Below are 21,345 nucleotides of genomic sequence, written 5' to 3'. Positions count from 1 at the left end.
CGGAAAATCACTGAATCTGGCAGATGTGTCTTGGGGACCTCTGATACAGATGGTGGCAGAAGTGTGATTTACTGAAATAACCTTGGCTCACTGAAGTACGGCGAAAGCACTGTTTGTGAAAATAAAGAAGGAATGAGTACAGAAGTATGACGCGTTTGTGGGAGGTCAAAGGTATCTGTGGAATTGAACATGATAGACCCAACTACGTGAGAGTCGTCTTGCTGGCTCTCCTGGCCAGTCTGGCAGGGCTGGCTGAACTGAGGAAAATGGGCCATGCAGGGGATGACATTAGTTTTTATTTCCTCCTCTAGGTAGAAGGAGAGAAGACTCAAACATGCCTAAAGGTTAGCTTTCAGTGGGCCCCCAATGCTAAAAGTTTGCATTTCTCTTTTTGCTACACTGGACAAAAATGGTTAAATCAGTTCCAGCGTGAAGCAGAGTTTTTATTAAACAGTGGAGGAAGAAATTAAAGGTAAAAAACTCTCTAGCTTTTACTGAGCAATCATATCCGTTGGTGTTTCTCAAACTTCAATAGCATATAACTCATCTGTGGATCTAATTAAAATGCAGATTCTAAAGCAGTAGGTTGGAAGTGATCATGAGGTTTTGCTCCACTAACTGGCTCCTAGTTGGTGCCCATGCTGCTGGCTAATAGACCATCCTCTGACTCTAGATCACTGTCTCAGAACCAACACAAAGAAAAATCAGTCATAAAATATGGCTGAAACTCTTAGATACTAGCTAATTTAAAATATAATTTAAAAATAATCCTGATTTTTTTAAAAAAAAATTACTTCTACATAATCTCTGTGTTTAAAAAATTGTGGGATATTTGGAATTACTTAAACAAACTAATAGAATCATCATAAATTATTCAAAACTAAAGAAAAACAAAAGCAGCACCTATAAAATAATTGCAAGTTAGCTAAAGCAGTATTAACAAGAAAATACATACTTTAAATGTATAGATAATAAAGTTTAAAAATTACAATTTGATTAGCAAAATTTTTCATTCAAGAAAGTAGTAAAAGAAAACAAGTACTGTATACTCAAAACAAGTAGAAAAATGATGTACATATTAAAGCAGAAATAAATGAAACATAAGTTAAAATAGAATGCTTAATAACATTAACCATCAGGGTATTTACCAAGAAACAAATATAAAATCTCTTATAAAACTGATTTTACAAGCCCTGGCTGGTAGGCTCAGTGGTAGAGCATCTGCCCAGTGTGTGGACGTTCTAGGTTCAATTCCTGGTCGGGGCGCAAAGGAGAAGTGCCCATCTATTTCTCCACCTCTCTACCTCTCCCCTTCTCCCTCTCTCTCCCTTTCTTCTCTCCTCCTGCAGCCATGGCTCAGTTGGAGCAACTTGGCCCCGGGCTCTGAGGATAGCTCCATGTCCTCTGCTTCAGATGCTTAAAAAAAAAAAAAAAAGGCTCCGGTTCCAACAGAACAAGGGCCCCAGATGGGCAGAGCATCCTTCCTAGTGGGCTTGCTGGGTGGATCCTGGTCAGGGTGCATGTGGGAGTCTGTCTCTGCCTTCCCATCCTCTCACTAAATTAAAAAACAACAAAATAAAAAAAAATACCCCCCTCAAAAAACACCTCCTGATTTTATAAAGGGAGACACAGATATTAGAAATAAAAATGAGGGCAAAATTACAAACATAATAGAAATATAAAAACACTGCAAGAACATTTGTATCATCATTTTAAAACTTAAATTTAAAAATTCAGATAAAAATTTTACTCTAGAAGGGAAAACCTGAATAGAACAATAACATTACATTAAAAATTATATTTAATTTCTCATCACCACCCCCCCAAAAGGACAAGATGAGATTTCTACCAAATCCATAAGGAAGGAATAATTTCTGTCTTTTATAATTTCTTAAAAACAGTAAACAAAAGAATATTCCCCAACTCATTTAATAACACTAGTATAATTGATCCTCAAAATGCACAAATATAAGGAAAGATAACTTTATACTACTCTCATTTGTGAATATAGATGTTAAAAATGAATTTTATATCTTCAGAGTGAATCCAGCAATATAAAAAATATATATCATAGAGTACCATTTTTCTCAGGAATGCAAGGATCATCTTATACCAGAAATCTATATTAATGCAATCTATCATATTCAAAGATTAAAAGACATACCTTGCAATCATCTCAAAAAGTGCAGGAGAAAGCATTCACTAAATTTCAGTATATATTCATAATTTGAAAAATAAAGAAAAACTAAGAAATTTCCTTAACTTGATTTGATGAAAGGAATCTACCAAAATAGCTACCAAGTACATTATATTATCTATTAAATATTGATAGTACTTCCTTTAAAGCCAAAAACTACAGAAAAATTTACACTATTCATTGCTTCTATTTAACACTGTATCAAAACGCTTTGTCAGTGTGTTAACATAAGTAGAAGAAACAAAATGTGGAGGGATAAAAACAGAAGAGACAAATATTCATTATTTTCAGAATAGAAAAATCCAATTAAATCTGAAGACTAACTCCTAAAACTAATAAAGGAGTTCAGGAAGATTACTAGATACAAGGTCAACATAAAAATTTTAAAAAAATCAATAGCTAAATAAATCTTTAGGGTAATTGCTAAAGTTTTAGAAAATGAGTATATGACTTCCAAGCTAATGATAGTGAGTGGGAAAAAGGACTTACATTGTAAAAAAATCAATCAAACCAAAATAAAATGACATTAAGTATATAGAAGATTTGAATAACACAATTAACCAATGACCTAATGGGTGTATTTAGAACACTGTTCATATCAATGCACAATAAATACTCTTTTCAAGTATACAGAAAACATTTGATAAAATTGACTAAATTCTGGGCCATAAAACTAGTCTAAACAAATTTCAGAGAACTAACAGAATACAAAGTGTTCTCTCTAACTACAATGCAATACACCTGGAAATCAATAACTAAAAGATAATTTAAAAATTCTCATATGTTTGAAAATAAAAGTACATTCCTATGTAACCCATGGGCAAGAGAAACAAATACAGTTGAAATTAGAAAATATTTTTAACTAAATAATAACAAAAACATATAAAAATGTATGGAATGTAGTTAAAGCAGTTCTAAAATTTATAGCTTTAAATATTAAACAGAAAAGAGAAAGGTTAAAAATCTATGAGTTAATTACTCAATTCAGCCCTGGTGGTTGGCTCAGTGGATAGAGTGTCAGTGGGGCATATGGATGTCCCAGGTTCAATTCTCAGTCAGGACACACAAGAGAAGTAACCATCTGTTTCTCTCCCCCCCTCTCTCTTCCCCTTCTTTCCCTTTCGTCCTCCCACAGCCAGTGGTTCCATTGGTTCCAGCATCAGCCCAGGGCACTGAGGATAGCTTGGTTGGTCTAAGTGCATCAGCCTCAGCACTAAAATAGCTCAGTTGTCAAGCAATGGAGCACCAACCCAGATGGGCAGAGCATCACCCTTAGGGGGGTTGCTGGGTGGATCCTGGATGGGGTACATGCAAGAGTCTGTCTCTCTGCCTCCCCTCCTCTCACTTAATAATAATAAAAAATTTGCCCTTACTGAAACCAACTTCTTTGTATCATTATACTATAAATATTTCAGATAGTTTTTGGTTTATGAAATAGCATTGCTATTGGCTCCTTTAACCTTAAAGGGGTCTTACAAAGTTGAAGAAAAATCTTAAGTAAAATTAAAGTGCTCTGACAGTTTCTAAAGTTAAACACAGTTTTTATTTTGACTGATAACTTTGGTAAATCAAAAATGAAAAAACCCAAATAGTCAATAATGAAGAAAAAATATGCTCAATCTTAATTTTTTATGCCTGTTTTCTTTCCTTCTTTCCTTTTTGTCTACATCCCTCTTTCATTGTTTTCCTTTAATTTTGAAGCCAATATTTTAAAATGTTAACAAATATTAATACTGATTAATAGCAGTGTGTACCTTGTTCTTGTACTTTAATATATTTTTCTAATTTCTTTAGAAAAAGAGAAATAAAAAGAAACATGTTTTTACCTTTGCCTCCTTTACAGTGAATCACCAGGATGTTTTTTTCATCTCGAGCCATCCAATCCTGTGCTTCTTTGGAAAACTCCACCATTTCACTGATTTCAAATGTAAGATTTTTTAGTTGAATTAAAAGACTTTCCAAAATAATCACGCCCAATGTATTTAGCTCTGTTTTAACAGCCAACTTGGCATAACTCTTACCTCAGAGTGGGGACATTGTGATCATCAATCATGATTCGATGTACTCTATAATGGAAATACTTAGGATCATAAGCTCTTTCACCTAAAATAAATGGTACATAGGTCATATCTCTATACCTAACATAGTAAATTGTCAAGCTATGAGTAAGTTACACTTTTCTATTAGAAATTTCTCAGTTGCCTTTAGAGGACTTTCTGACTGGCTCCTGCTACACTAAAAGAAGCTTAAGGGTCTCAAAAACATAAGGGGAGTAGTGGTTTGTCCATCTTGAGTAACTTAAGTCCAACTTATTTTGATTTGTTTAGTAGGCCTTTTTATTTTCTTGCAGACTACTTACTAATATTATGCTAGGGTAGACACCACAGAATAGAAGCAAATGTGGCCAACAAAAATACTTGTCTCCTGAAAATGTCTAATAAACAGGAAGAGGAAAAATCAAGAGAGACAGAGTAGTAAGTTGGAATGTAATGTTTTCTACAGGGTTTTGTTTTACTTTGTATAGAGCCCTACTCTCCTCACACCCCACTCCTAGTGGGTTCAAGAATACATTTGTTGAATTGTCTGTCTTCAATACACAAACTGGCAGGAAAAACAGAAATATTTTCCTAAACCTAATATCACTAGAGTAGATCCTTCCTAACACAGTTCTACCTCCACTCCAGCTTCCTGCCTGCTACACAGGGCATTTGTGTGGGTGAGCTATCTTTTCTTACCAAATAGGGCCAGCACAAGATGAAGATTTCTCAACTCACTTCCTACCATTACCAAATACTTATTAAATAAAATGTAAAAATGAATCATCCTCTTATGTACAGTGATCTGTTTTCTATATGTAGGAGCAAAGTATCTAGTCATGTACCTACTGCAAAGATTGTAGACTTGATAGTGGTTTCGATGCTTGGTATCCAGGAACCGCACAACTTCCTAAGAAAGGTGAACACATGTCACATGTCTTACATATATCCGCATGGCACCAACACACCCATTTTCTAGGAGTAACCTAAAATGGTTATTTCCTTTCATTCACTTGTCCTTTACTTAGCACTTTATATGGGGGAATCAGGAAATATGAGGTTATGTACATTCCAAGAAATATCTAACCCACTGATGATTGTTTTCAAATATCCCACAAAGTTGTGCTTGACCACTCTGACTGTCTCTACTATAGATATATATTGCTTAAGCTACTAGAAAAGGAAATTAGATGGTTAACTAGCAGTAAGTAAATTTGTTTCAAATCATTAATTCACAGTAATATATAGTTCTTATATATTATATATAGATCTAAATCTGAATCGACATTTCTTTTATTATTTATTTAGTTATTTTGTATTTTTCCAAAGTGAGAAGCAGTGAGTGGGGCAGGGGGTGGGAGGCAGACAGACAGACTCCTGCATGCACCCAGCTGGGATCCACCCAGCATGCCCACAAGGGTGGATACTCGGTCCCTCTGGGGCGTTGCTCTGCTGTAATCGAAGCCATTCTAGCGCCTGAGGCAGAGGCCATAGAGCCATCCTCAGCGCCCAGGCCAACTTTGGTCCACTGGAGCCCTAGCTGCAGGAGGGGAAGAGAGAGAGAGAGGAAGGAGAGGGGAAGGGGTGGAGAAGCAGATGGGCACTTCTCCTGTGTGCCTTGGCTGGGAATTTAACCTGGGACTTCCACATGCTGGGCTGATGCTCTACAGCTTAACTAACCGGCAAGGGTGAAGTTTCTTTTATTTATTTTTTGTCTTTTAATAATTTTCTTTAATTTTTCAGTAACAATTGTCATACAATATTATATTAGTTTTAAGTGTACAACCCAGTGATTGGACATTATACAAGTGATCATCCTGATAACTCTTGTGCCCATCTGACACCATACCTCTTTATTACAATATTATAGACTATATTACCTATGCCATTGTTTTTCAACCACTGGTTTGCAGACTGGTCTTCCAGAAATTTCGTGCCAGTCAGGAAAGAGTTAACCACCCTGATGTTGAATGAAGATTATAGATTCAGTGACCTTAGTCAAGTTCACTTATGCTCTAGGTGATTTCTGTCTTAGTGGTCACCTGAATAATTCTCCTGTTTTCACTGGTCCCAAGTGTAAAAAGGTTGAAACCACTGACCTATCCTGTACTTTACTTCCCCATGACAATTCTGTAATCTGTACTTCTAAATCACTTAACCATTTTCACCCACCCCTTCAACACTTCTCCCATCTGGCAATGGTCAAAATGTTTTCTGTAGCTATAAGTCTGTTTCTAAATAAACATGTCATTTACATAATTATCTGGATATTAAAATCTTCTTAAAAATTATTTAAATAAATAAATGCAAAAACAGGTATAATTATTTGTATATGCAAGATAGAAAAAGATAAACACAATATATTAAATTTTAGGTAAGTGGTGGTAATATGGAGACTTTTTTGGCTCCTTCATGATTTCTACTTTCCTAAAATGAATATGTAAGTGTGTACATGTATATACATATAATGTGTATATATGTATAACTTTTAAAATAATAAATAATAAATAGTGATTTATTTTTATTTATTGATTTTAGTGAAAGAGGAGGAGAGAGAGAGACAGGAACATCAATCTGTTCCTGTATGTGCCCTGACTGGGTATTGAACCAGAATCCTCTGTGCTTCAGGGTGATGCTCTAACCAATTGAGCTATTTGGCCAGGGCAACAGTGATTATTTTTTAAAATACAGTTACGATGACCACATTAATATATGTCAGAAAACTTATCCATCTGAAACACACATGCATGTGTCTCTATGCAACAAAAACAACTATCAAATGGTTCAAAAATTGATTAGTAGAGTAACCCTCAGAGCAATGTCTACTGCTGGCCCTACCCTGTTAAACTCAGCACCACAGGGAGAAGGAAGTGCTGCTCATAGCTGAGATCTTCAGAACATGTCTCTTGGGAGTCTCTTGTCTCTGATGGGTGCTGAGTGGTTTGGCTGGTTGTGAAGCAGGGCGGAGATGAAGTGCTTGACCTCCTCCTGCAGACTTAGCCAGCTCTACCTTCACCAATGAACCTTTTGATCTGTTCTCCCAAGCCCTGGTGGCTCTGCTTTCCTGAGCTTCCTCATACAGAGGGCATAGCTGGATGCATCCAACCTGAACCTGAGGCTTGCCCCTCCTGGGGGTGCTACAGTTGGATACTCTGACAAAGATTTAGTGGTATGGCTCTAGAGTAGGGGTCACATTGTCCTCATTGAGTGCCTGACCACAGGGTCCCCAAGTTGGGGGCCTGCTGATTTCTCAACAGAAACATTTCAGGCCAGAAAGGATGTGTATAAAATATTCAAAATGATGAAAAGCAAGGATTTACAACCAAGGCTGCTTTATCCAGCAAGGCTATTGAAGGCAAGTAAAGAGCTCCCCAAACAAACAAACAAATGAACAAACAAAGCTAAAGGAGTTCATTATCACCAAACCAGTATTGCAAGAAGGAAATATATATATAGAGAGAACTATAAGTATAAAGAATAAAATGGCAATAAATAAGTACGTACCGATAACCTTAAAAGTAAACAGAGTAAATACTCCAATCAAAAGATAGTTGATGGGTAAGAAAACATGACCTGTATATATACTGTCTACAAAGATCTATCTTAGAAAAAAGATAAACACAGACTAAAAGTGAAGGGATGGAAAAAAATATTCCATGTAAATGGAAACAAAAAATAAGGTGGGGTAGCAATACTTTTATATCAGACAAAGTAGACTTCAAAACGAAGTTCTGTAATGAGACAAAGAAGGTCACTACATAATACCAATGGGATCAATCCAACAGGAGGCTATAACCTTTGTAAACATTTATGTACCCAACATAGGAGCACCTAAACATATAAAGAAAATCTTCATGGACATTAAAGGGGAAATCGACAGCAACAGAGTCACAGTAGGGAGTTTTAACACACGGATAATCTTCCAGACAAGAAATCAACAAGACAACAATGACCTTAAGTGACACACCAAATTGGATGGAGTTAATTGATATTTACAGAACATTTAATCCCAAAGCAGCAGAACATACATTCTTCTCAATAATACATTGAACATTTTCAAAGATAGACCATATGTTAGGGCACAAAATGAGTCTTACCAAATTTAAGAAGATTGAAATTAAGTATCCTTTCTGACCACATGATATGAAACTAAAAATCAGTTACAGGTCTCTAACAAACAATCTGACTTTACACCTAAAGGAACCAAAAAAGAACAAACAGAATTTAATAAGTGAAAGGAAAAGAATTATAGAAACCAGAGGAGACATGAACAAAGTAGAGACATGAACAAAATAAAGTTCTTTTAAATCAATGAAACTAAGAGCTGGTTCTTTGAAAGGATAAAGTGGACAAACCAGCAAGACTAAACAAAACAAACAAGCAAAAAAAGAAACAAAAAGGAAATAAGAGAGAGCCCAAATAAATAAAATCAGAAATGAAAGAGAAGAAATTACGACGAACAACATGGAATACAAAAAAATTATTTAAAAATACTAAGAACATTTATATGCCCAAAAATTGGACAATCTAGAAGAACAAGATAAATTTATGGAAGCACACACTCTTCCAAGACTAAACCAGGAAAATCCAAACAACCAATTACTAGCAATAATAAAATTGATCTAGTAATAAAAAAAACTCCCAACAAACAAAAGCCCAGGAATGGACAGCTTCACAGGTGAATTTTACCAAACATTTAAAGAAGAATTAATATCTATCTTTCTCAAACTACTCCAAAAAACTGAAGAGGAAGAACCACTTCCAAACTCAATCTACCTGGATACCAAGTCCAGAAAAAGACGCTACCAAATAAATAAATAAATAATAAAAATTAAAAATTAAAAACCAATATCCCTGATGAATATACATGCAAATATACTAGAAAATTGAATTTAGTAATACATTAAAAAGATTATACAACATGATCAAGTGGGATTTATACCAACAATGCAGGAATGGTTTAATATCCACAGAACAATTAATGTGAAACATCATATCAACAAAAACAATATAAAATCATATGATAATCTCAATAGACGTAGAAAAAGCATTTGATAAAACTCAACATCCATTTATGGTGAAAACTCTTGGCATAATGGGTATAGAAAGCTGTATATGAAAATTCCACAGCTAACATCATATTTAACTATAAAAAGCTAAGTGCTTTTCCTCTAAGATCAGGAATAAGACAAGAATGCCACTTTCACCACTATTATTCAGTACAGCACTGGAAGTCCTAATCACAGCAATCAGATTGAAAAAGAAATAAAGACATACTAATTGGAAAGGGAAAAATAAAACTGTCATTATTTGTAGATGACATAACACTATATATAGAAAACCCTAAAGACTTCACCAGAAAACTATTAAAAGTAATAAATGAATTCAGTAAAGTTGCAAGACACAGATCCAATATATAGAAATCTGTTGCAGGTCTATATACCAAAAAAGAATGATCAGAAGGAAAAATTAAGAAAGCAGTCCCATTTACAACTGCATCAAAAAGAATAAAATACTGTACCTAGGAATACATTGAACTGAGGACATAAAAGACCTGTACTTGGAAAACTGTAAGACATTGAAGAAGGAAACTAAAGGGGACACAAACAAATGGAAGGATATATCATGCTCATGGATTGATAGGATTAATGTCATTAAAATGTCAACACTGCAGAAAGCAATCCTTACCAAAATACGAATGAAATAGTTTTCTCAGCACCAAAAAAGTAATCAAGTAATCCTAAAACTTATGTGGAATCACAAAAGACCCCGAATAGCCAAAGCAACCTTGAGAAAGAACCAACTTGGAAATATCACACTTCTCTGATAGCAAACTGTATGGTATGCCATTAAAAACAGACAGATCAATGGCACAAAATAGCCCAGAAATGAACTCTCACTTACATAGTCAATTAATCTACAACAAAGGAGGCAAGAATGTACAATGAGGGAATGACAGTCTCTTCAATAAATGGTATTGGGAAAACTGCTTGTGGGATCCTTGCCACCGCCACAGTGTGCAAAAGCCTGAACGAGGCTGCTGGAAATTGAGACATCACATGGAGCCATCCAACCCATCCTCAGATGCCCTGTTGGTGCCTGAAAGTAGATGAGTCAGCCCAGCTGAGATGAACTGAGCCTGTCTGCAATCACTAGGAGCACCCAGTTAAAGCCAACACAAATTCACAAACCATATGATCATGAGCTAAGCAAATGGTTGCTGTTATAAGTCACCAAGATTTTGGGTGGTGTGCAACACAGCGAAAGCTTATTTATATCAATCAATTATAATTTTTTACCTGGATGAATAAATTTTTAGGAGACTATTTCCATCTCTGGGCCAATTTAAACTTAAAATTCCTCTGTCTATGGTTACTGAGAAATATGAGCATTTGTCAGGTAAATATTCTTACCTGAATGGGGTTCCTATAGAAAGACTCCTTTCCAGAAGAGGGAAATGACATGGCAATGATACGTTCTGGAAGTCAGGAGAGTTACAACTGTGTCATCACAGATCATAAGTAATATACGAGAACTTAATTTACATACAATCAGATTTTTTTTTCACACACACACACACACACACACACACACACACACAAAACTTTCAGGGTTGAGAATGACAGAAAAAAAGCTAGCCAACCCTAAGAATAATCAAGATAATATATTAAATTACCCAATACAATGACCATTAAACTCCCCTGTGTTCCCAGCTCAATTGGTTCCAGCCGTAAGAAACAGATTTGTGCTGACCTCATTCTGGAGCTCCCCCTGTGGTGGGAATTAAAATACTGCCACTTGTGACAATATGGACGGACCTTGAGAATACTACACTAAGCGAAGTAAGTAAATCAGAAAAAGCTACGAGTGATATGATTTCACAGATAGGTGGGATATAAAACTAAGACTCATGGACATAAAGACAAAAGTGAAGTGGTTACCAGAGGGAGGGGTTAGGAGAGGAGGGGCATAAAGGGGGCCAAATATACATTAATGGAAAAGTATTTTGAATTTGGGTAATGGGCACACAATGCAATGAACAGTTCACATGCTATGGAAATGCATACTTTAAATCTATGTGTTCCTATGGACCAATGTCACCCCATTAAATTTGAAATAAATTTAAAAAAATAAACACCCCCAAAAAATTATAAAAAAGAGAGATCTGGGCTCCAGTGATGGCAAAAACTCCCAGGATGCTTTCCAGGACTCCTGGCTCAGAATCCTGATATCTACAAAGCAATGACATTATTCTCTGGAGTTCTGGGAAAAGAACAGATTTCCTTGGGATCCCTGGGACCTAGAATAACTACTAGAATTCAATAAATTCTAAATCAAACAAATGAAGTCAGCTGAAAACCATTCAACTTCCCGTACTGTAACCAAGTAGACCTAATTTGAGATGATAAAAATACTGTCAGGGTTAGAACTACAAATATGTCACACTACCACAGTGGCATCCCTCTTCATGGGTAAAGAATGCTTTGAAGGAACATGTCTTAGACAAGGCAAGAACAAAATAAATACATAATTACTCACATACAAGAAAAATGTGAAATTAATATACATAAGTCAACAGTTAAATTTCACAAACCAGTAACATAAGTCAGGTCTAAGTCAAATCCGTCTTTCTTGTATCGTTGTTTGTTTTCTGAAACCTGAGCATTTAAAACAACCATTAATTTGTAAAACATTAATCAGCACAAAAGTAGAGATCATTATATATAACACTTGCCAGTATTTCCTAAAACAACATTTTTTCTGAATCATAAACATGTTTTGCTCACTTACCATCTTTCTGGCCAGCTTTTCAAGATGTCTTTTTTGGTAAACCAGATGAAAAATTCTCATCAGAATGATAAGTCGTAGAGCTCGAAATAAAAATACCAATCTAACAATAAATTAGAACGATCAATTTTCGCTTCAGAAACAGGATCTGTCCATAGAAACTGAATTTAGAGCAGTGGTTCTTAACTGGGGGTAATTTGCAACCCCGACCTTCCCACCCGGGCACATGGGGGACATTTGGCAATGTCTTCAGACAGTTTTGGTTGTCACAACTGTGTGAAGAGGTGGCATGTGCACCAGTGGATAGAGTTCAGGAAAGCTGCTAACTACCTATGCACAGGACAGCCCCCATAACAAAGAACTTCTGATCCCAAATATTAACAGTGCTAGAGCTGAGAATCTCTCGTTTAAAGAAACAGTTGTATGATGGACACTCAGAATTGACGGATTTAACTTTTGTCGTTTAAGATGAGTATTTTTCAGTCTTTTCCCCATCTATACAAACTGAGGGTTCTTGTTACTTCCATCGGTAACAGAAGTTCACTGCAGCTGCGAACACATCAGGCAGGCAGCAGGCTGAGATACTTTCCAAGCGAGCTAGTGGCTATCTTTCCTGACATCAGAGAAAAACACAATGGCAGAGAACGAATGGTTGGACTAGTGCTTCCCTAACTTGACTGTGCATACTGATTCCGTAGGTCTAGAATGGGGACTGAGGTGCTTCTCTTGTTCAATTTTTGGAGAGCTCTTGGGCAATGCTGATGCTGCTGGTCAGACGACCCTTCTGGCTCCAGTTACTTTCAAACAACTTTAAAAGTCTATCAAATAATGTCAGGTCTCATTGAAACCTGGGAAGCTAGAGTGCAGAAAGAAGCAAGCTGTTTGAAGAATGAAGAAGCCCAGTGAGCCACCCAACATCTTCACCCCAGTGCACATTCACTCTTCTTTTCCTCATGCCAGAATAGGGAGAGGGAGAAGAAGAAAAAGCCGTCAGTGTCTCGTTCACCTTTTAGTTTCCTAATCCCTAACCATTCTAACTTCACCTCAGTTTTCTTCCTTGTAAATACACCACACTGCAAGTGTGTTGCTATTTGTGTCACTTAGTTTGATGTCCCGTTTGCTCCTTTCTAGAGAATTATCATTGGAATCACTCAAATTTCGAATATGCTCAAATCAATATTCTCTTGTAGAAAAACCTAGAAATTTCATGTGCAAGGAATTTGTGATTGAAGCTTCATTCAGCTAAAGGTACTTAGTGTATACACCCTTCGTGGAGCCACCAAGCCTATAATTTCCAAGTATGTAGAAATTTATCAGAATATTTCACTTTCAAGAAACTTACCTGACACAGAATCAGGAGCTAAAAAGATTACCCAGAATGACAGCCACAGAAAATGAAGGGGGGGGGAATATTTGAGAGAGATAAATCCTATGTTTCTTACCTGGGGATATCTTTTAAAAGCTCAAAGTCATTAAAAGCATAATTGAAATCAATTAGCAGAGTCATCACAATAATGACAGCATCTATGGAATTAAGTAAATCAGAAAAATATGGTTGGATCCTATAACACAAAACAAAAGAAATATAAGTTGATGCTTCCCAAAGAAGAGATAGGGATATTTTTTAAAACAAAAGTTATTTGATTAAATCCTCATAAAGAATTCTACTTTAATGAATGATTTAAAATTCATTTTCTAAACTAGACTAAGGGGACAATATTCATATTCATTATTTTATATATATATATATTATATATATAATATATATATATAACAAGAGCATCGACATGGCAATTTAAGCATAAGATATAGCCAACCATTGAACAAGAAGCAAGCACTGCCTTCACATAAGTGCAAGGGAAAGGGAGGACATTTGGCAGTACTATTGGGTAATGGAGGCTGAACACGACACAGTTTAGAGTCTTAGACCAATTAGAGCTGTGAAGTATGTAAAAGAGGAGCTGGAGAGAGAGAGAAGGGTCCACTGCTTTGACCTCCAAACTTATTGTCTGGCTTTGTACCCAGAGTAAAATCCCTGATGAAAGCTGAACTTCTGTCCACTGCACCTTCCTCCCCAAAACTGATACTCCAGCCAGCGTCAGGCACCGGTGCTCCAGGGAAAGCTTTTCCCAGTTCTGGGCAGCCCTTTTAGCCTCTGAGTTACTGGGCGTGGGCACTGTCCTTAACTCAAAGCATGAGGATAGATCAGCAGCAAGGGAGACTAAATGCCTTCTGAAATGCTCTGTGTGAAGCGAGCCTTGGGAATTTAGTCCCTGACCCCCACAGCAATCCAGCTCCAAGGCGTGGCTCATCCTATGAACCTTCTTAGAAAGCCAGCAAGCAGAGAAAATCAGCTGCTGCCTCAGTCTCAACACTCACTGATGCCTCAGATCTTTTGTCTACCTTGACAAAGGTTTTTTATTTCTTCTGAGGTAGGGGTTGTTCATGGTCTATTACCAGCTTTTATTTAGATTCAACTATTAATGAAATATTAACATCTATACAGACTTCATATATACATTTCTCTCAATACTTTGCATGTAGACACATTCCTGTCTGAACCCATTTTGCAAACCTTAAAGTGGTTTACCTGCTGAAAAAATCATCTATAATAGAATACATTGTCAGAGCGTGGAGTGCCAGTGGCAAAAATAATATTAAAGCACAATCTAGTAGAAGTTATGATTTGGGTTATTGTTTCTCTTGTGGACCATGCCTTCCAGGAGAATTATTTAAATAAAGAGGGACCCATTTGCCTGGATTGATTTGGATATTATTTGGGGGATATTATATGCTTTACATAGCAGTAAAAAATAGCTTTATGTGCTTATATAAATATTAATCAAACTTACCCTTCTATATATACTTGAAGAAGAATATCTATTAAAAAAAATAAAGCAACAGATAAAGAAATCAGACGATATTCCAAAGGAATATACTTTGTGCCATCGGTGACAAGTAGGTCAATAATGATTAGGGACACATCCACAAAGACCAGCAAAACGCCGAATACTCTACAACAAATAAATCAATCAATAGACTCAAGATAAAGCAGTTTTCACCTCTATAGTTAAACTACATTTAGGCCAATAATATGATTTTTAAAAATGTCATTGTTTAGGATTAAACCATGCAGTTGTAGGGGGGACTGTGTTGCCTTGGAATCTGAAAAATAGTTACTCAGTTTTCACTCAACAGAAGCAGTTGATAGGAAGACAAAATTTCCACCAAACCACTTCATATTATCACGTCCTTTCATCATAGACACACCAGGTCAACACTCCAAAATAGAATAGGTGAACTGAATTAAAATTAAATGTATCCACTTATAAACTATTCTTGAAATTTGAGAATTTTATAAGGAGTTTCTACCAATTTCTCATACTAATTAAAACCTTATTAATCTTGATAACTTAATAGAATTTACTAATAAAAACCAAGTAAAATCATGACTAATATAAGCCCATGACTAATAAAAGACTATTTTAGCCAATAAAATTTTTTTATCAGTGAGATTTCACATATTAAGAGATGCTTTTGGCCCTGGCCGGTTGGCTCAATAATAGAGCATTGACCTGGTGTGGATGTCCCAGGTTCAATTCCTGGTCAGGACACACAGAGAAGTGCCCATCTGCTTCTCTACCCCTTCCCCTCTCGCTTCTCTCTGTCTCTCTTCTCTTCCCCTTCTGCAGCCATGGCTCTATTGGAGCAGGTTGACCTCAGGTACTGAGTATAGCTCCATGGTCTCTTCCTCAAGTGCTAAAAAATGGCTCTGGTTGCAATGGAGCAAGGGTCCCTGATGAGCAGAGTATCTCCCCCTAGTGGGCATGCCAGGTGGATCCCAGTTGGGGCACATGCGAGAGTCTGTCTTTGCTTCCCTTCCTCTCACTAAAATTAAAAAAAGGAGAGAGATGCTTTTACATTGGTACATAAAGACACATGCACCCCCATTTCATCACAGTATTAGTCACAGTGGCCAAGACATAAAAACAACCAAAGTGTTCCTCGATAGATGATTGGATAAAGAAGATGTGGTACATATATACAATGGAATACTATTCAGCCATGAGAAATGATGATATATTGTGATATATTGCCATTCACAACAACATGGCTGGACCTTGAGAACATTATAGTGAGTGAAATAAGTAAATTAAGAAAAAGATAAGAATTATATGATTTCACACAAAGGTGGATATACCATATTTCCCCTTGTATAAAATGCTCCCATGTATAAGACACACCTTAATTTTGGGGCCTGAAATTTAAAAAAATGTACTATATAAAGTTATTGAACTCAAGTTTTATTCATACAACTCCTCATCACTGTCAAAACTCCTATCCATTAGCACGTCCTCATCTGTGTCTGATGACCAATCACTGTTTTCATCAACGAGCGTAAAAACAAGCACGAAAAAGTGGGAAATGTGAGTTAAAAAATCTACAACCACTGTATAAGATGCACCCAGTTTTTAGATCCCAAATGTTTTGGAAAAGGTGTATCTTATACATGGAAAATATGTTAAAAAGGAGACTCAAGGACGCAGATAAAAATGAAGTGGTTACCAGAGGGAGGGGTGGGGGAGCAGAGTAAAGAGGGACAAATATACAATGACAGAAAATGATTTGACTTTGAGTGATGGGCACACAATACCATCAACAGTTTAAATGCTATAAAGATGTTTACTTTAAATCTATGTACTCTTATTTATTTATTTATTTATTTATTTTTCCAAAGTTGGAAGCTGGGAGGCAGACAGACTCCCGCATGTGCTCTACTTGGATCCACCCGGCATGCCCACCAGAGGGTGATGCTCTGTCCTTCTGGGGCGATGTTCCATTGTGGCTGAGCCATTCTAGCACCTGAGGTGGAGGCCATGGAGCCATCCTCAGTGCTCAGGCCAACTTTGCTCCAATGGAGCCTTTGGCTGCAGGAGGGGAAGAGAGAGACAGAGAGGAAGGAGAAGGGGAAGGGTGGAGAAGCAGATGGGCACTTCTCCTGTGTGTCCTGACCAGGAATCGAACCTGGGACTTCCACACACCAGGCCGATGCTCTACCACTGAGCCAACCGGCCAGGGCCAACCTATGTACTCTTATTGACCAATGTCACCCCCATTAAATTTGATTTCTAAATAAATAAATTTTAAAGAGATGCTTTTAGAACAAGCCTGGGCACATGAGAAAAAATTCAATTTCATAAATACATACATGATTGAATACTAAAATACCTCCTAAGCCTTTCTATTACATTTTTTACTTTGAAGTCTTTGTGTTTTTATATTTTTACTTATTGAATTCATTGGGGTGACATTGGCTAATAAAATTACATAAATTTTAGGTGTGCAATTCTATCATACATCATCTGTATGTCGTATTGTGTGTTCACTACCCCAAGGCAAGTCTCCTTCCATCACCCTTTATCCCTGGTTACTCTCTCCCACCTCCCCCACCCCTCTTGCCCTCATGGAATCACCGTACTGTTGTCTGTGTCTATGAGTCACTGGGGGTTTCTGGTTAATCCCTTCACCTTCACCTTTTACATCCAGCATCCCTCCCCTCTGAGAGCTGTAGTCTATTCTTATATCTACGAGTCTCCATTTTGTATGTGTTTTTTTTTATTCATTAGATTCTACATATAAGTGAGATCATATGATACTTGTCCTTCTTTGACTGACTTATTTCACTTAGCATAATACTCTCCATGTTCATCCATGCTGTTGCAACAGGTAATATTGCTTTCTTTTTTATGGTTAAGAAATATTCCATTGTGTAAATGTACCACAGCTTTTTTAGTCACTCATCTGCTGATGGACACTTAGAATGCTTCAAAATCTTGGCTATGCAATAAACATAGAGGTGCATATATTCTTTCAAATTATATTTTAGGTTTCTTAGAACATATTCCCAGAAGTGGGATTGCTGGGTCATAAGACAGTTTTTAATTTTTTTTTTTTTTTTTTTTTTTTCTGAAGCTGGAAACAGGGAGAGACAGTCAGACAGACTCCCGCATGCGCCCGACCGGGATCCACCCGGCACGCCCACCAGGGGCGACGCTCTGCCCACCAGGGGGCGATGCTCTGCCCATCCTGGGCGTCGCCATGTTGCGACCAGAGCCACTCTAGCGCCTGGGGCAGAGGCCACAGAGCCATCCCCAGCGCCCGGGACATCTTTGTTCCAATGGAGCCTTGGCTGCGGGAGGGGAAGAGAGAGACAGAGAGGGAAAGCGCGGCGGAGGGGTGGAGAAGCAAATGGGTGCTTCTCCTGTGTGCCCTGGCCGGGAATCGAACCCGGGTCCTCCGCACGCTAGGCCGACGCTCTACCGCTAAGCCAACCGGCCAGGGCAGTTTTTAATTTTTTGAGGAAACTCCATACTGCGTTTACAGTGGCTGCGCCAGTCTGCGTTCCCACCAAGAGCGCACAGCATTCCCTTTTCTCCACATCTTCGTCAGCACTTGTTGTTTGTTGATTTACTGGTAGCCAAGTTGACAGGTGTGAGGTGACATCTGATCATGGTTTTAATTTGCATCTCTCTGATGATTGGTGACCTTAAGCATTTTTCATGTGTCTATTGACCATCTGTATGTCCTCAATGGATAACTGTCTATTCAGGTTCTTTGCTAATTTTTTTAATTGGATTGTTTGGTTTTCTTTTTTGTTGAAGTTCTTTGTATATTTTAGATGTATCATTGGTGAATATGTTCTCCCATTCAGTGGAATTTCTTTTTATTTTGTTGATGGTTTGTATTGCTGTGCATAAACATTTTACTTTGATGTAGTACCATTTGTTCATTTTTTCCTTTGTTTCCCTTGTTGGAGGAGAGACATAAAAAAATTTGATATGAGAAATATCCAAAATTTTATTGCCTATAATTTCTTCTAGGATTTTTTATTGGTTTTGGTCTAACATTTAAGTGTTTGATCTATTTTGAGTTTATTCTTGTGTACGGTATAAGAAGGTGGTCTAGTTACATTTTTTTGCACATATTTGTCCAGTTTTCCCAAGCCATTTATTGAGTTGATTATTTTTACCCCATTATATGTTCTTGCCTATTTTGTCAAATAATAATTTACCATTAAGGTACAGGTCTATTTCTTGACCCTCTATTTTTTTCTGTTGATCTACATGTCTATTTTTATGATTTGATTACTATGGCCTTGTAATACAGTTTGATATCAGGTAGCATGATTCCTCCAACTTTGGTCTTCTTTCTCAAGATTGCTGTGGCTATTCAGGGTCTTTGTGTTTCCAAATATATTTTTGGAATATTTGTTTTAGTTCTGTGGGATATACCATTGTTCTCTTGGTAGGAGTTGCACTGAATTTATAGATTCCTTTGGGTAGCAGGGACATTTTAATGATGTTAATTCTTCCTATCCAAGAACATGGTATATGCTTCTATTTATTTGTATCTTCATCAATTTCTTTCTTCAGTGTCTTATAATTTTTCATGTACAGGTCTTTTACATCCTTGGTTAAATTTGTTCCTATTCTTTTATGCAGCTATAAATAGGTTTTCTTAGTTTTAGTTTATAAGAGTCCACTACTGGTGTATAAAAATGCAATTAATTTCTAAATATTTATTTTGTATCCTGCTACCTTACTGAATCCTTTTATTAGTTCCAGTAGTTTTTTTGTTAGATTTTTAGGGTTTTCTATATACAGTATTATGTCATCTGTAAATAAAGACAGTTTTATTTCTTCCTTTCCAATTTGGATGCCTTTAATCTATTCTTCTTGTCTGATGGCTGTGGCTGGGACTTCCAGTACTACATTAAATTAAAAGTGGTAAAAGCACACAAAGAAAACCAGATAGAAGGTGACGGAGGACGATTTGACTTTGAGTGAGGGGTATGCAGCATAATCAAAGGTCAAAATAATCTGGAGATGTTTTCTCGGAACATAGGTACCCTGATTTATCAATGTCACTGCATTAAAATTAATAAAAATAAGATAAAAAAGAGTTGTGGGAAAAAAAGAGTGGTAAAGCGGACATTCCTGTCTAGTTCCCAATCTTAAGGGAAACGCTTGTTTACTGCTCACAAAAATTAGGAGATATTTTATAGCTTCATGTTCATTTTGAAATATCCCCTAATTTTTGTGAGCGGTATAGTTTTTGCCCATGTTAGCTGTGGGTTTTTCATATATAGCCTTTAATACGTTGAAGTATGCTCCCTCTATTCCCATTTTGCTGAGAATTTTTATCATAAGTTGGTGTTAGATTTTTATCAAATGTTCTTTCTGCACCTATTGGTATAACATTCAATTTTGTTTATGGGATGTATCACATTTATTGATTTGTGGATATTGTACCAATCTTGCATCCCCAGAATAAATCCTACTTGATCATAGCATAATGATCTTTTTATGTATTGCTGGATCCAATATTCCAATATTTTGTTGAGGATTTTAGCATCTGTGTTCATCAGAGATATTGGTGTATAATTTTTTTTCTTTGAAGTGTTTTTATCTGGTTTTGAAATTAAGATAATGTTAGCCTTGTAAAAGAGTTTGGGAATCTTCCCTTCTCTTGAGTTTTTTGAAAAAGTTTAAGAATAGGTGTTAGTTCTTCAGCTGTGAAGTCATAAGGTCCAGGACTTTTGTTTGTTGGGAATATTTTTATTATTGTTTCAATTTCACTATATGTACTCTGTCTATTTAGATTTTATGATTCTCCCTGATTCAGTTTTGAAAGATTGTATGTTTCTAGGAATTTATCTATTTCTTTCATATTGTCTATTGTTAGTATATAGTAGTTCATAATATTTTCTTAGAATCCTTTGTATTTCTTTGGTGTCAATTCTTATTTCTCTTTTATTTCTAATTTCAATTATTTGAGTCCTCTTCGTTTTTTTCTTGATGAGTCTTGTTATGTTTTCTTTTTCTTTTTTCCTTTTTAGCAAGAGAGACAGAGATACAGACAGAGAAACAGACAGCATCAATTCATAGTGCCTCACTTTTAGTTGTTCCTTTTCTTTTCATACATGCCCTGATGGTGGGGGAGGGGATCCAGCCCAGCCACTAACTCCTTTTTTTTTTTTTTTTTCTTTTTGTGACAGAGACAGAGAGAGGAACAGATAGGAACAGACAGGCAGAAAGGGAGAGAGATGAGAAGCATCAATTCTTTGTTGCAGCTCCTTAGTCTCCTAGTTGTTCATTGATTGCTTTCTTATATGTGCCTTGACTAGGGGGCTACAGCAGAGCAAGTGACCCCTTGCTCAAGCCAATGACCATGGGGTGATGTCTATGATCCCATGCTCAAGTCAGCAACCCGGTGCTCAAGCTGGTGAGCCCCCACTCAAGCCGGATGAGCCAGTGCTCAAGC

The 21,345-nt window shown here is 36.7% G+C and overlaps 1 protein-coding gene across 1 annotated transcript in view; it reads right to left on the bottom strand.

Annotated features, from left to right (window-relative positions):
- The window catches only part of LOC136309361 (phosphatidylinositol 3,4,5-trisphosphate 3-phosphatase TPTE2-like), a 105,536-nt gene that overhangs the window by 37,771 nt on the left and 46,420 nt on the right, over positions 1–21,345 (bottom strand). Inside the window, exons 3-10 of the mRNA XM_066237532.1 lie at positions 14,874–15,035; positions 13,464–13,583; positions 12,025–12,124; positions 11,828–11,891; positions 10,647–10,711; positions 5,083–5,143; positions 4,219–4,300; positions 4,024–4,112 (exon numbers count right to left, since the gene is read on the bottom strand). Coding sequence (XP_066093629.1) covers positions 4,024–4,112; positions 4,219–4,300; positions 5,083–5,143; positions 10,647–10,711; positions 11,828–11,891; positions 12,025–12,124; positions 13,464–13,583; positions 14,874–15,035 — 743 coding nt within the window. The remainder of the gene's footprint in view (positions 1–4,023; positions 4,113–4,218; positions 4,301–5,082; positions 5,144–10,646; positions 10,712–11,827; positions 11,892–12,024; positions 12,125–13,463; positions 13,584–14,873; positions 15,036–21,345) is intronic.

This window comes from Saccopteryx bilineata, chromosome 6 (genome assembly GCF_036850765.1).
Source record: "Saccopteryx bilineata isolate mSacBil1 chromosome 6, mSacBil1_pri_phased_curated, whole genome shotgun sequence".
NCBI classification, from domain to species: domain Eukaryota; kingdom Metazoa; phylum Chordata; class Mammalia; order Chiroptera; family Emballonuridae; genus Saccopteryx; species Saccopteryx bilineata.
This window is presented reverse-complemented; position numbering and strand designations above follow the sequence as displayed.